Source organism: Lampetra planeri, chromosome 29 (genome assembly GCF_965212315.1).
Source record: "Lampetra planeri chromosome 29, kcLamPlan1.2.h2, whole genome shotgun sequence".
Classification (NCBI taxonomy): Eukaryota; Metazoa; Chordata; class Hyperoartia; order Petromyzontiformes; family Petromyzontidae; genus Lampetra; species Lampetra planeri.
Window position 1 is genome coordinate 7,567,244 of NC_136135.1, and position 12,859 is coordinate 7,580,102.

The window sequence follows — 12,859 nt, forward strand, 5'->3', positions numbered from 1 at the left end:
ACGTGCAAATGACCGTCGCACGCTGGCGTGAGGTAACGTGTTAGCGCTTTTGCCGCCAAAACTGTTGTCACTTTGATTAGGGCCAGACGACACGCACATTTATGATAGAATGCAAGGCATCGGAAATCCGTAATATGTTTAGTTTAAACTCATCCCTAGAGAATATATGCACGGTGAAAACTCCACATCCGCACTCCAATCTGCAAATCCTAGACATTCGCCGTGCCCACACGATGCGCGTCTCATACAAAAAAAATCGCACTTCTCCGTGAACGAGAGGAGTTATTGATAATTGTTTTTTTACTCTTTTAGCTGGCAACAAAACTGACACCTTTTTTACAAGGAGTCATGTTTGCATTGACCACAATACCATTCCGACCGCAGGTATTGTGGTCAATGCAAACATGACTCCTTGTAAAAAAAAAGGTGTCAGTTTTGTTGCCAGATAAAAGGGTAAAAAAAAACAATTCTCATTTTGTTACTGGCAAAGGAGGTTCCAATGATGAGAGGAGTTATTGTTTGCGGTGTACCGCGTATTACAGGATCTGGGAATAAATTTCCACCCCTCCCCCCCCCCCCCGTGAATTGGTGGAGTTTCGAACAGTTTCCCACTCTTCGTCATTATCTCACCGATGGAAACAGTCTCGCAGTGTTACGCTGTTCGACACACCCCTCGCCTCGATTGCGTTGCCGCCATCGGAGTCTTTACGCTCGGTCCTCTGTGTTGTCACCCCGGGGTGGTCGACAGACGCTCGCTCGCGAATTGTGGAGCAAAGCGTTGCTCGCTCGTCCCCCTGCCCTGTGCTCGCGAACGTTTGGTTTGTGACCCAAACGGTGTCAGAGGGACGCTAAAAGCCAGCTTTGAGCGAAAAGCCAGCTTTGAGCGACCCGAATTGACCGTAGCCCTTGCAACTGCTTTGCCCCCACCGGCCACTGCGTCTGAGCGAGCAGTTGCGCGCTAAGGGATTTCCAGTGGAACGTGACATTGCAACACAATTCTAGATTTGAAGCTTTCGTGACTGCAAGGATTCATACTCTTGGGTTTTTTCGGTAAAGTCACGTAGGTAAAAAAAGAATAATAATAATAATAATGAAATAAAATAATAATAAATGAAAATAACCAAATTAAATCACGACGTTTCGGAAGCAACACAAGACTCCGTCATCAGGTGTAACTGCTCCGGTAAAATCCTGTTCACACGCTACAGTAATTTTACTGGAGCAGTTGCACCTGATGACGGAGGCTTGTGTTGCTTCCGAAACGTCGTAATTTAATTTGGTTATTTTCATTTATTATTATTATTTATTATTATTTTTACCTACGTGACTTTACCGAAAAAACCTAAGAGTATTGAAACACAAAGCACACACCAAACGTGGCGCGCAACGGAATGCGTCACTAAAACGTCGTTGAGATCGGTTTGAAAGCCTGTTGATGTGCTCTGTGAAGGAGGGCTCTGGCCTGAAACGTCACCTGTTTTGTATATTTAATTTTAAGGGCAGTGTTATTGACGAATGCGATGTTTGTTGGTCTTGTGCACCGCTGCCAGGGGCAGTCACCAAAAAAGTTTGAACATTGGTGCCTCTGCAATAGTAATCAACCCGTGCAACTGCTCACAACTGGCTTTCACACAAGCCACGCAGTTGCATGCAACCAAGTTGCGTTCGTGGTCCGCTTCGGTGTGGGACCTGCGGAACGATGGCAGATCAAGTAAAAACTAAAATTTGCTGCAGATAAAAAAAAAATTCTTAAGTTTTAACGATTCAATGCAAGTTTGACGTCACGTATTGTTGTTTTTTTTATATACTGTAGATGGTTCTTTTCCATGGTAAGTGCATGTGGTTTAATGCAAGTAACAGTTACTTGAAAAGTCGAAAGTATGTTTCTCTTTGTTAATGCAAGAGCGGTGCAAATAAAGGTATCATTCCCTGTCATTGTTTCTTGTTTGTTGTGGCATGCAATGGTACGTGCATCTCATTGTGTCGAGGGCTTATCAGTCAATACATTGCTCTAAAGTCCGTTCATTTATGGCCTAATGATATATACCAGTGTGTGAAAAAATTCGTCGTCTTAAACTTTTTTCATTGAGATTTATCTCTCGTTTGTGGTTATGACCACCAGTTAAACGTGTTTGGTACGCAATGTGTTTTGCTGTAAATGGAAAAATGCTTTAACGAAAAAAATCTGCATTTAATTTTCATTTGTCTTATATTTAATTTCACGAATACAACAAAGGAAACCAAGCAAACGAAATACAATTTTCACCGAAAGGTTTATTTTACAAACTTATTTTTCACATCGATCGATAGCAAACTGTTCTCCTTTAATTATTCGATACTTTTATTATTTTCTCATAAAATTCTGCCCGAAAGCTGCAATTTTAAGTTTGTCAAAATGTATGATTATAGATTGTACGATGATCATTTTTATTCATATAACATCGCCTCGCGGACACTCTTACCCTTGTACAGACACGGGCAGTAGAAAATTACTCGTTCGTTGGAAACAAAAATATCTTCATGAACCAAAATAAACTACATCTGCAGCTAATCCAGGGATCGATCCATCGGTCTGCTCCACCTTCTAAAAGCAGAACCATCATTGCAATCTTCAGTTTGTGGTTTAAACTACGTCTCAATGCTTAAGGAACAAACCTGTCAACCTTTTATACAAGTCACACCCTATTACACAATTCACATTGTTCCATACCATGCCTCTCATTTGCTGCAGAATGCCTTCAAGGTTACCCTTTTCAGGGTAACCTTTTCAGGGTAACCTTGGAAATATTGGAAACATTAAATTCTGCACTCATGGTCGAAGCATTTAAATCCAGCCTGGCAAGATATGACACGGAAAAGATTGACAATTGTATCACGGTGGGCCAGACAAAATATCTAACTTGTTTGTTACCACTTGCGATGGCAACACATTAGGTTTACTAAAATTCAAATCACCAATACAAGGGAATTGTGCAGTAACCTTGCTTAAGAAAAATTATGTTCTTACATAATCCACATCTATTAACCATACATAGAAACTTGTATTGCTAAATATGTCCCACCATCCGTGGGAAGGCATTCTGCTCCGGCCTATGAGAATAACACAACTTTTAAATGTACATGCCTTTGAAGAATGTTGCAGAGTATCCCTTTTAACTCTGATACAAATCCAAATCAAAGAGGGCGCTGCATAAATTATTTTGTTGGAATATTCTGAAGCATTGACCACGAGGTTGAAATATTCCAATATACTTGAATAACTTTTGAAAACTTAAACTCCTGACCAAACAATTTCCAGTGCCACCAACCAATTACAATGTTCAAACTATCAATAAATGGATTCGCTTTATTAATCAAGTTAAATTGGAAGTGGTAGCAGCAAGTTATGAACAAACACGTTTTCAAATGCTATCAATATATACATTATCCATATGATATGATGCACGGTCCAATGTATTTTGAGCTTTTCAACCGTACGTAGCCAAATGTTCTAATCGGTGCGAATGGTAAAAATAATGTAATTGTTATACAAATGTAAAGCCTAATTTAAGTGTTAATGGTCATAGGTTGAGGTTAGTGCCTGAAAATATTTAACTGTTATTTATGCATAATTAAGGTCCCATTCTCAATAGTATGTACCCAAAGTTTATTATCTAATTAAGACAATGAAATGGAAGACAATTCTAAATTAGTCCACTTGTTATTTTGTTTCCATTCTTTCTCCAGTTGCGAATGCTGATTTAAGTGCATTATTTAAAAAAAAGCAACATTTTAACCAACAACGTGATACCTACCAGGACAATACAAAACATCAAACAACCGTTTTTAGAATTACCTGTACAATTCCAACATCTGGCAACTAAAAATCAAATCAAATGTTTATTACAGCTTGTGGTATTTGATTACAGGCGTTTGGTTCTGTGCATATGGGGGGGGGGAGGGAGTATGCAACGCTCTTCATATTCAAAGAATCGAGTGATGAGCTTTTGTTAGTAAAGCAGTGTACAGTCATGGCAATGGCAGTGAGATATGTAGTTGTGAGACAAAGAAAACCGGAAAATTGGCATTCGCACAAAGTTGTTTGGCAGGGCCACATTGCAAAGGGACCTTTAATTTGGCAAAGGTAGCCGTTCTTACAAATAATAAAACAGGCCTATTTGTTCCTTATCCATGAAAATGCAGTGTTCATATGATAGCAGTGCTTTTTTTCCAAATCTAAGACTGGGAATTAAATCTCGATAATCTTACCAGATCAGCTATGTTCAAGGAACACGTGGATGTTAGTCAACCGAAGACTGAGAAACTGTGGACTGGATTCTACTCCCGAAATTCCTCACGTGATCTGCTGTTGTTCAACTCGCCCGTGAGAACTCACAAACGAAAACGTGAGACGCGTCAGCTTGCCAGAAGTCAACCATGGCAATGAAAGCAAAAATGCAGCCACCAGTTTCAAACTGCAGTTTTTTTTTATCCCTCGCTTCAAGCGGTAGTGGAAGATGCGTCCAAACAACAAAAAGGGGTTCTAGATTTGAAGCGTTCGTGACTGCAAGGATTCATACTCTTAGTTTTTTCGGTAAAGTCACGTAGGTAAAAAATGAAAATAAAATGTATTAAAATAAAATAATAATAAGTGAGGCACTTGATACAGCAAATCTGGCTGTGACGGTCCCACCTGATGACAGAGACTTGTGTTGCCTCCGAAACGTCGTAATTTTTATTATTTTTTATTAATTTTAATTTCATTTTTTACCTACGTGACTTTATCGAAAAAACTTAAGAGTAACAACAATGGGGGCGCATAAAGCGAAACCCGCACGAGACAGCAGCTGCCTGCAACGTAGCGCGCGCACACGGTTCACAGACCAGACACAACACGTGGTTGTCCCACGTGTGGCCGCACACGAGTGAAGGATTCGAACAGCGAAGAGCAAACTCCGGGGAGAAATAGATTCTCGCCGCATCTACGCGCAATCGCACACTCCGAACCCGCGCGTCGCTCGACACCTGTAACAATTTACGTGCATTTGATGCAAAACAAACCAACAATGCGTACAACTCATTTATTACCGCGATAAATCAATGCACAAAAAGGCACTTCAAGTTGGCCTGAAAACTCGTGGTCGAACAGGATCTGATATTGCTGCAAATGAGTTTGGAAACTTCACAAACACTGGAGTGTTGTAAGCCTTGGCTGCCCGAGGTTTTGTATTCAAACCTTCCGCTTTATCCACAAGCAGAGTTCGCAAACGGGTATTGATTCCTTAGGGTACGGGTATCGGGTACCCGATTGCGACCTCTGGGATGAAGCCATGTTGCAGGCGCGGGTGGGTTGATTCGAGGAACTTGAATTGTGAGAAGAGACAAGACGTTGAGAAATGAGTGACAAACAGTTACTCACCAGTGACTCACGGCCTACCCGTACCCGTACCCGGCCGCACCAGGGTCGCAAACGGGTACCCGTACCCGGCCGGGTACGGGTAGCCGGGTATCGGGTAGGGTACGGGTATCGGGTACCCGGTTGCGACCTCTGTCCACAAGATATGTTTTGGTCAGCTGTGAAGTAGTCACAATATCATTAAGAATCAATTTGGATAATATAAACAATGAAAATTCGCCACCGGCTTCCAGTTTGCCTGCAATTACACCCAATTCTGTCCAAATTCTGCTGAAATTATACCCAATGCAGCCAACGGGATGTGTAAAAAAAAAGAAACGTGTAATTTTCTTGTGGAGAGAAAAATGTGGAGGCGAATTGTGTACTTCGATTTTTTTTCTCAAGAGTTACATGAGCACCCAAGATCAGCCAAGTGTCTTGCAGTTAGGCTTAACCAACACATCCTACACGGGTTATTATGCTTCACACTGCAACCAAATGTATATTTCTATAAGTTAAACCATGTATTTAGAAAAATACAAGTCGATTTTGGGTAGCAGATGGGAAAGCAAAAATCTAAATTGGAAATGCAATTTCACAAGTTCAGTTATAAAACAGGTCCTGTGTATTTAAGTAAAATAACTAAGTACTGAATTTCTATTAAATGCTTTGTCATTGAATAACTGCACACTCAACGAATTGAAAATCAACAAAACATTACTGAAAATGCAATAGCACGGCTTGTACTGCCTTCGGGTACACGCGCAGTCACATTTTCGTTCATGAATACAAACACATTCTTCATTTATTATTTAGCACGAATGTTTATTCGCAGCTGCTTGTGATCCCAAGTACGATTTTCCGTGTTGGGCTGCATGCTGGGGCGTTTCTCTCTCTCTCCCCTTCAGCTTTCAAAATCCACCACTGCGGGCAAATGCGGGCATTAAATTCGGGGCATTGAATTCGGGGCACTGAATTCGGGGCATTGAATTCGACATGCAAAGCCAACATGAAAAAAAATACTTGGGTTGTCTAAGAAGAGTGTCACTGACTGGCATATCTGCACAATAGAATCATATGGCGATGTCACACAAAAGTTTCCCTTCAAACTTCATACACAACAGGCATTTAATTTCAAAATAATGAAAAAACATTTTCCACTAGCATAGCGTAGCACCACATACCTTCCATCTATTTGTCACAAATACACAGATTGTTAGTGTGCAGAATGTCCGGCAATGAGCGATGGGAATTCTCTTTGGCATAACTTCACGTAACATCCAGCTCTGCACAGCTGACTGAGATTCCCAGACCCAGCTTGTTGGGCCACACGTGTGCAGCAACAGAAAATAGTGTACATCGTACACCGAGGATACAGATTTTAGTTTGTTTTTAGTGTTCATTAGAAGGAGCCCTTCAATTGCTTTTTCACGCCAATCCTGACAGAAAGACCGACTACACTGGAGGGAGCGCGAGAGGTAGTTTGAACTACTCTTCCACGATATCCAGACACCTTCAAAGAGGTGGGGATAGCCACACTTTTGCTAAACTCTGAACCCATTTATACTCCGTGTTGACCAGAGATCGATTAAATCGAACCGGTAACCTCGAGATTAGTGTGCTAACCATGCCTTCATGGCCGCATTATTGTTGTCTTTTGTTTGTTTATTATGAATCAGTAAAGCATACTATCAACATAACATCAACATTGAATTCTAACATTTTACCATTTCAAGTCGTATATATTTGCCGCAGTGCCGGGAAAAAGTTATGTTTTTTTAAACAAAAGTTTGATAAACGTACACCTCTTTAGTTAAACCAAGAGAAAAGGAATTACAAACTATGCGATACTATACTGAACATCCAAACCCAGCTATCACAAAAGACTTGCACAACACTTCATGATAAACCTACTGCAGTGTTGACAAAGAACCAGAACTCTTCAATTGTATTGTTTTGGGATGTGCACGACCTGTAAGTCCATTTCATTGGCAGGTACAACACCCATCCTTGATTTAACAAAAAAAAAAACTTTAAATAACGCACGTCACAAACTTACTAGAGTTGTCCAAACAGCTTTGGCCAGCTTACAACTGCTGAAATAATTGTATACACATTCAGCCACAAGATTATATTTTCCTTCTATCTGACCACCAAAAAATATAGATTTACAGGTGCCCAGTCTTTCCAAGTTTGATTTGCAACACTCCTTCACTTTCATTCGGGTCCCTTCGTTGCCAGCGAGCCATTTTGTGGGAAACATGAAAGCAACGTTCATTTTACTGTTGGTCCATAACTATGCTGGACAATTGTTCTGGAGAAATCTCAAGGCGGTCCAAAAACAGTATTCCAACAGGTGGCCTCCGTAGGTTTTCCTCATCCGACGCCGAACGCATTGCACACCAAAGGCAACTTCAGCCGATTACCCCAAGCTATTTGATATGCTCAAATGTATTTTTATGGCCATTTGATTTTCATGCCGGCTCGCACAGAGCCAGACAAAATACAGCAACAGGCTCCAACTCAGCCTTCACAATGAGGATTTTTTTTTGATTTTGTGACAGAAAAGTGAAAATAATTTAAAAAGACCAAAGTTTACAAAATGTAATTACAGAATGAATACATTTTAGAATTTCTTTTAAATAAAGTGTCATTAGATTACATGGAGTTTATACACTTGTACGCATGTGTGTATAGCTCGGTGTAAAAACTTATCTCCCCTCAAGTTTTACAGTTTGGTGGAGTGAGATTATATCAGCAAGCACTGATAAAGCAGACAGTGCGACAGGTGGTATTGGCATACAAGTATTGGCCACCTTTGTCTTCCCACTGCAGATGTGAAATACCACACCCCACGAGGTACCAATGTGTATTATATAAACATAGCCCAAGGCAGGGCCTGGCCAGGTTTTAATATCAGTTACCACTGGGTATGACATTTAGCTTGACGGGTCCACAATGATATTGCTCCCCACATACACTCACACACGATAAACAAAGACAAATATCGCATGTATTGCCTTAATAGACTGTTGGGGAAAGAAGTGTGAGTGAGCACCTATGACGGTTGGCATGGCACACGAGGGGGTGGGTGGCCAGCACCACGCACGACTGCCTTTGTCTCCCCAGTGGTGATATTTACACACCACACCAGGTACTCATTTGAGGCTGAGTCGACCTAGGGGAGGCCCATAACTGGTTCAGATAATCGTCACTGGTGTTGGCTGCGAGCGGGAATCGAACTCGAGTCACCAGGTTCATAGTGCAGCGCGCTAACCGCTACGCTACCGCTCCCCGCAACATATACACACACGTACACACACACATATATACACGTGGCCAGATGATGCTGTAAAAGAATGCCTGCCTCACAATTGGAAACGTCGTGAATTTTAATGCTAGACAGAGAGTCATCACTCAGCCCATCATCTTTCCAGGTTTGGTAAATTAGGTACTTGCCCTTCCGGGTGATCGATAGTGGTTGTCTTACTGGAAGACGCTGCAATGCCACCAAGTATGGCATTTTCATACTTGTTGGCATTCAGATTAGAGCACCACCAAGTGCTGTTAAGCGAGCACCTACGAAGGCTGCTGGCACGGTGCACGAAGTGGGTCGTGTGGCCACGCACCACGCAGTATTTACAAAAAAAAAACCATGTAGCCTTTAACAGACTGTTGGGGCAAGTGATGTGAACGAGTACCCATGAAGGCTGGCACGAGATGGGGGGGGGGGGGGTTGGGGTGGGGAAGGGTTGGACTGAAGTGTGGCCAGCACCACGCAGTATATACAAAGCCAAAGGTCCCCGTGTAGCCTTTAACAGACTGTTGGGGCAAGTGCTGTTAACAAGCACCCATGAAGGCTGGCACGAGATGGGTGGTGGACGAGGGTGTGGCCAACACCACGCGGTATAAACGTACGCTACGTGCGCGCACACACACACACACACAGGGCTGGACGGCCAAGTGCCAAAGGGTCTCCCTCCTCCTCGGAGTGGGGGGGGGGGGGGGTGACGCTGCTATTTGAGCAGCGACGTGTCGTCGGTGAGCTCGTCGCCAGCCCTGCGCCGGCAGCGGCCGCACTGGCCCTGCAGCGTGAGGAGGCACACGGGCAGCATGAAGAGGGCGCAGATGGCGGCCATGACGTACGCGACGGTGAGCAGCGCCGTCTCGTCGGGCCGCGCCGCGCTGTACGCGCACTCCGCCATGTTCACGTCGGACAGCACGAAGGGGCCCGACACGCTGGGGGAGTCCCCGGGGCCTCCTCGCACTGCAGGTGGGGGAGGGAGGGAGGGGGGGGGAGAGAACCCGGCACGCGCGTGCGTGTGAATAAGCGGCACGCAAAAAAACATGAAGATCAATTGTGATTTATAATCGAGTCGTTATTTAGACTTGCTGGATTGTATGCCGACTTTCCTCGCTTGGACCTTGTCTGTAAGAGCTGCTTTGGTGTCAAGAGAAATGTCGTATCGCTAATGCAGTGGTTCTTAACCTTTGCTGCTGCCTTTGGTTCTGAATCGTGACAATTTAGTTATAGAGACATAGGTTTGATGAAACAAAGCGGTTGTACTTAAGTGCCCGTGCTTAATGTGTTTTCGATGATTTAACTTCTAAATAAATCTGGCATGTCTCGCACCCCCAGAAAAGGCATCTCGTACCTCCAGGGGGTGCGTGCACCCCAGGTTATGAACCACTGCGCTAATTGATACGGTTGGTGATGAGAATTGTTCTTTAACTCACCCCGTGAGCTGATGCAAGAGATAATTGGCGCTTTGTTAAGCGCTTGTGCGTGCGACATTTCGTTTGGCTGTGTCGAGTGTTGGGAGGGTTTTACGACACAGATTTGGCCAGATCATTTATGTGAGCCGACCCAAAACAATTCTGAATTACACAGGCGCCATTCATGCAAACTGCATCTCAAAACGCTGTACAATTTGTACCGCGCGGAGTGTTTTGCACGGACGAGCGTCAATCAACAGACAAGCAGGGAGGCGGCCAGAACCAGCACCAACAATTGCCTGGGCTCTGTGGCCCTAAATTCATATGATTGGCCAACTCCATTAAATGAGCATTATACATGTCCTTTTGCCCCGGCACCGTACAGTTCAACATTTTAACCCTTTCCCATTCCGATGATGTACGTGTATGTACATAAGCACGTGTACATCATCAAAACAAAACTGGAAGAAAAACTAAGATGAAATAAATGTATCCGTACCGAGGCTCCCCCAAGGCCACGCGGGGAGAGCGTGTGGCACAGTTTGGCGCCAGCTATTAGAGTGTGGTCGTGTCGCTACAGTTCTCTGCGGTGATTACAATGTCTTTAAAAACAGCGGCGCTGCGCCTCTCTAAAAAAAAAGAATTAACGCCAACCTCTTGCGCGTAAGAAAGATTCAGGGGTGAACGGGACCTACCCTGCAACTTGTAGACGTCTCGGAACGGGAAAGGGTTAAATGCACAGCCCGTTTTGTCAATGCACCGCTATTCTAGGGCCTCCCCGTAACGTACAGGTCATGGGGACTATGTGACCACCACTGCTGGTCAGTTCAGGATGGTCAAAAGGCGGGAACCATAGACGTGCGAGCACAGTACGGTATAACAATTGCATTTGCTGCACTGCCGTCTGTTGACGTATCCTACCAGCGGGCTATGCAATTTGGCCGCCCACCGAAGCGATATCGGAACTCAACCCTGCTTAGCTTGAGGTGTATGTATGTACGTTGAACTTCTTTCACACCGTACGTAGCCAACCGTGCAAATCGGGAGGTGCGGGGGAAGGACAACAATGGGACAAGATCGGGACGAATTTGGGCGACAGGCCTAACGGTAAGTACGTGCGTGTAGGTGTGCACGCGCGCAACGCGGTTCTCACACGTGGGTGCGACGACGCACCTGAGCAGCGGCTGACGGCGAAGCCGACGCGCTTGTGAGCGCGGTCGAACACGACGTAGAACCCCTCCATGACGACGGCGCCGATCACCGTGCCCGTGCTCGACTGCGAGATGGCGAACTTGTAGCAGTCGTCGAGCATCGACGCCACGTCCTCCACCGCGCGCAGGTATTGCTGTTGCCGACGCGCACGAGGGGGCAACAACGTTCAGAGGGTACGCCGCCGTGTGTTTTGCGTGCGATGGATTGTGGCGCGCAGCAGTGCAGGGGTTAGCGCGCGCCGCGCTACGGAACCGGTGACCCGAGTTCGATTCTCGCTCGCGGTCAACACCGGTGACGATTATCTCAACTCGTCCCTTGGTCGACTTGGCCTCAAATGAGTACCTGGAGCGATGTTCAGATGTCGCCACAAGGGAAACAAGGGTGGGGCGTGGTGGCGGGCACTCACCCCCCCCTTGTGTGGCCACCTCAATAGGTGCTTACTAGCAGCACTTGGCCCAACAATCTGTTAAAACATGTACATCACACAACGGGGGTATCGTTGTGTGATGTACCGTTTCACGACAATGAGCGGAGCGCCGGGCGGCTAAAACACAGCAAGTTGGTACACAGTGGAGGACGTGGGTGGTGGGTCTGTCAGTCAACTCAGTCAAGCCACAGCATCTGAGTCATTGCTTGTGGACTACACACACAGTACCCGGGTCCATCCCATGATCTCCTGCCTTCCACACTGCACGTGATAGCCTCCGATTGTACATAGCCTGGCACAAGCGCTGTGGTGACATCACTACCACCTGGTGGAAAATGGCAGCTGTTGTTGTAGTGTGTGTGTAGTCCACAACAATGACCTTACCAGCTAGCTTTCAACACTGGCCTTAGAGAGCAACCACCCTTGTGTGTGTGTGCAGGGAGCAGAAGAGTAAAATTACTTTGGGGAACGACGGCATAGTGGTCAGTGCACTGCGTGATTAACCTGGCGACCCGATTTTAATTCTCGGTCATGGAAAACATCAACTCAGCCTTAAATCAGTAACTAGTGCAGTGTATAAACCATGAGCACTGGGGAGACAAAAACGGTCGGGCATGACGCTTGCCACACTGCTGCAGTGGCGAGATGTTAACTACCTCGCCTGGTATACAGGAGGTCATGGGTTCGATCACGACTGACACCTGTATATTTGTAATTTGCATGTTCTCCTGGTAATTGCGTGTATTTTTATCTGGGTCCCCCGGTTTTTCCCTCTACATTTAGAAAAATGTGGCCGCTATAAATCTCCACGTGATAAGCCACTTCGTTGAGCTATCATTTGTGGCCAGGTCGCTTGTGAAAAAAAGCGAAATAGCTCAGTGTGGCCTTACCTGGCAAAATAAAAATAGTTGAATTTAATAGTTTTAGTTTATCTCATGTATTGTATCAGCCTTCATAGTTGCCAACTAAGAGCGTTACATGAGGGAACTCTGTCTTACACACACACACAGTAGACATCTCAGTGTGGTTGGCCGATTGTCCTGGCAAGTTCCAACATAAGCTGTCAGGTCAAATCAAAAACATCGTGGCTAAAGGGGACTCGAGCATTGAGAAGTGGCTGGCAACTCGAC

The 12,859-nt window shown here is 44.9% G+C and overlaps 1 protein-coding gene across 2 annotated transcripts in view; it reads right to left on the bottom strand.

Annotated features, from left to right (window-relative positions):
- Positions 1 to 2,256: 2,256 nt before the first annotated feature.
- Positions 2,257 to 12,859, bottom strand: part of LOC144728644 (beta-secretase 1-like) — a 28,027-nt gene continuing 17,424 nt past the window's right edge. For both annotated transcript variants that reach the window (XM_078608216.1, XM_078608215.1), the window contains exons 9-10: positions 11,264 to 11,435; positions 2,257 to 9,641 (exon numbers count right to left, since the gene is read on the bottom strand). In XM_078608216.1, coding sequence (XP_078464342.1) covers positions 9,391 to 9,641; positions 11,264 to 11,435 — 423 coding nt within the window. In that variant the 3' untranslated portion in view covers positions 2,257 to 9,390. The remainder of the gene's footprint in view (positions 9,642 to 11,263; positions 11,436 to 12,859) is intronic.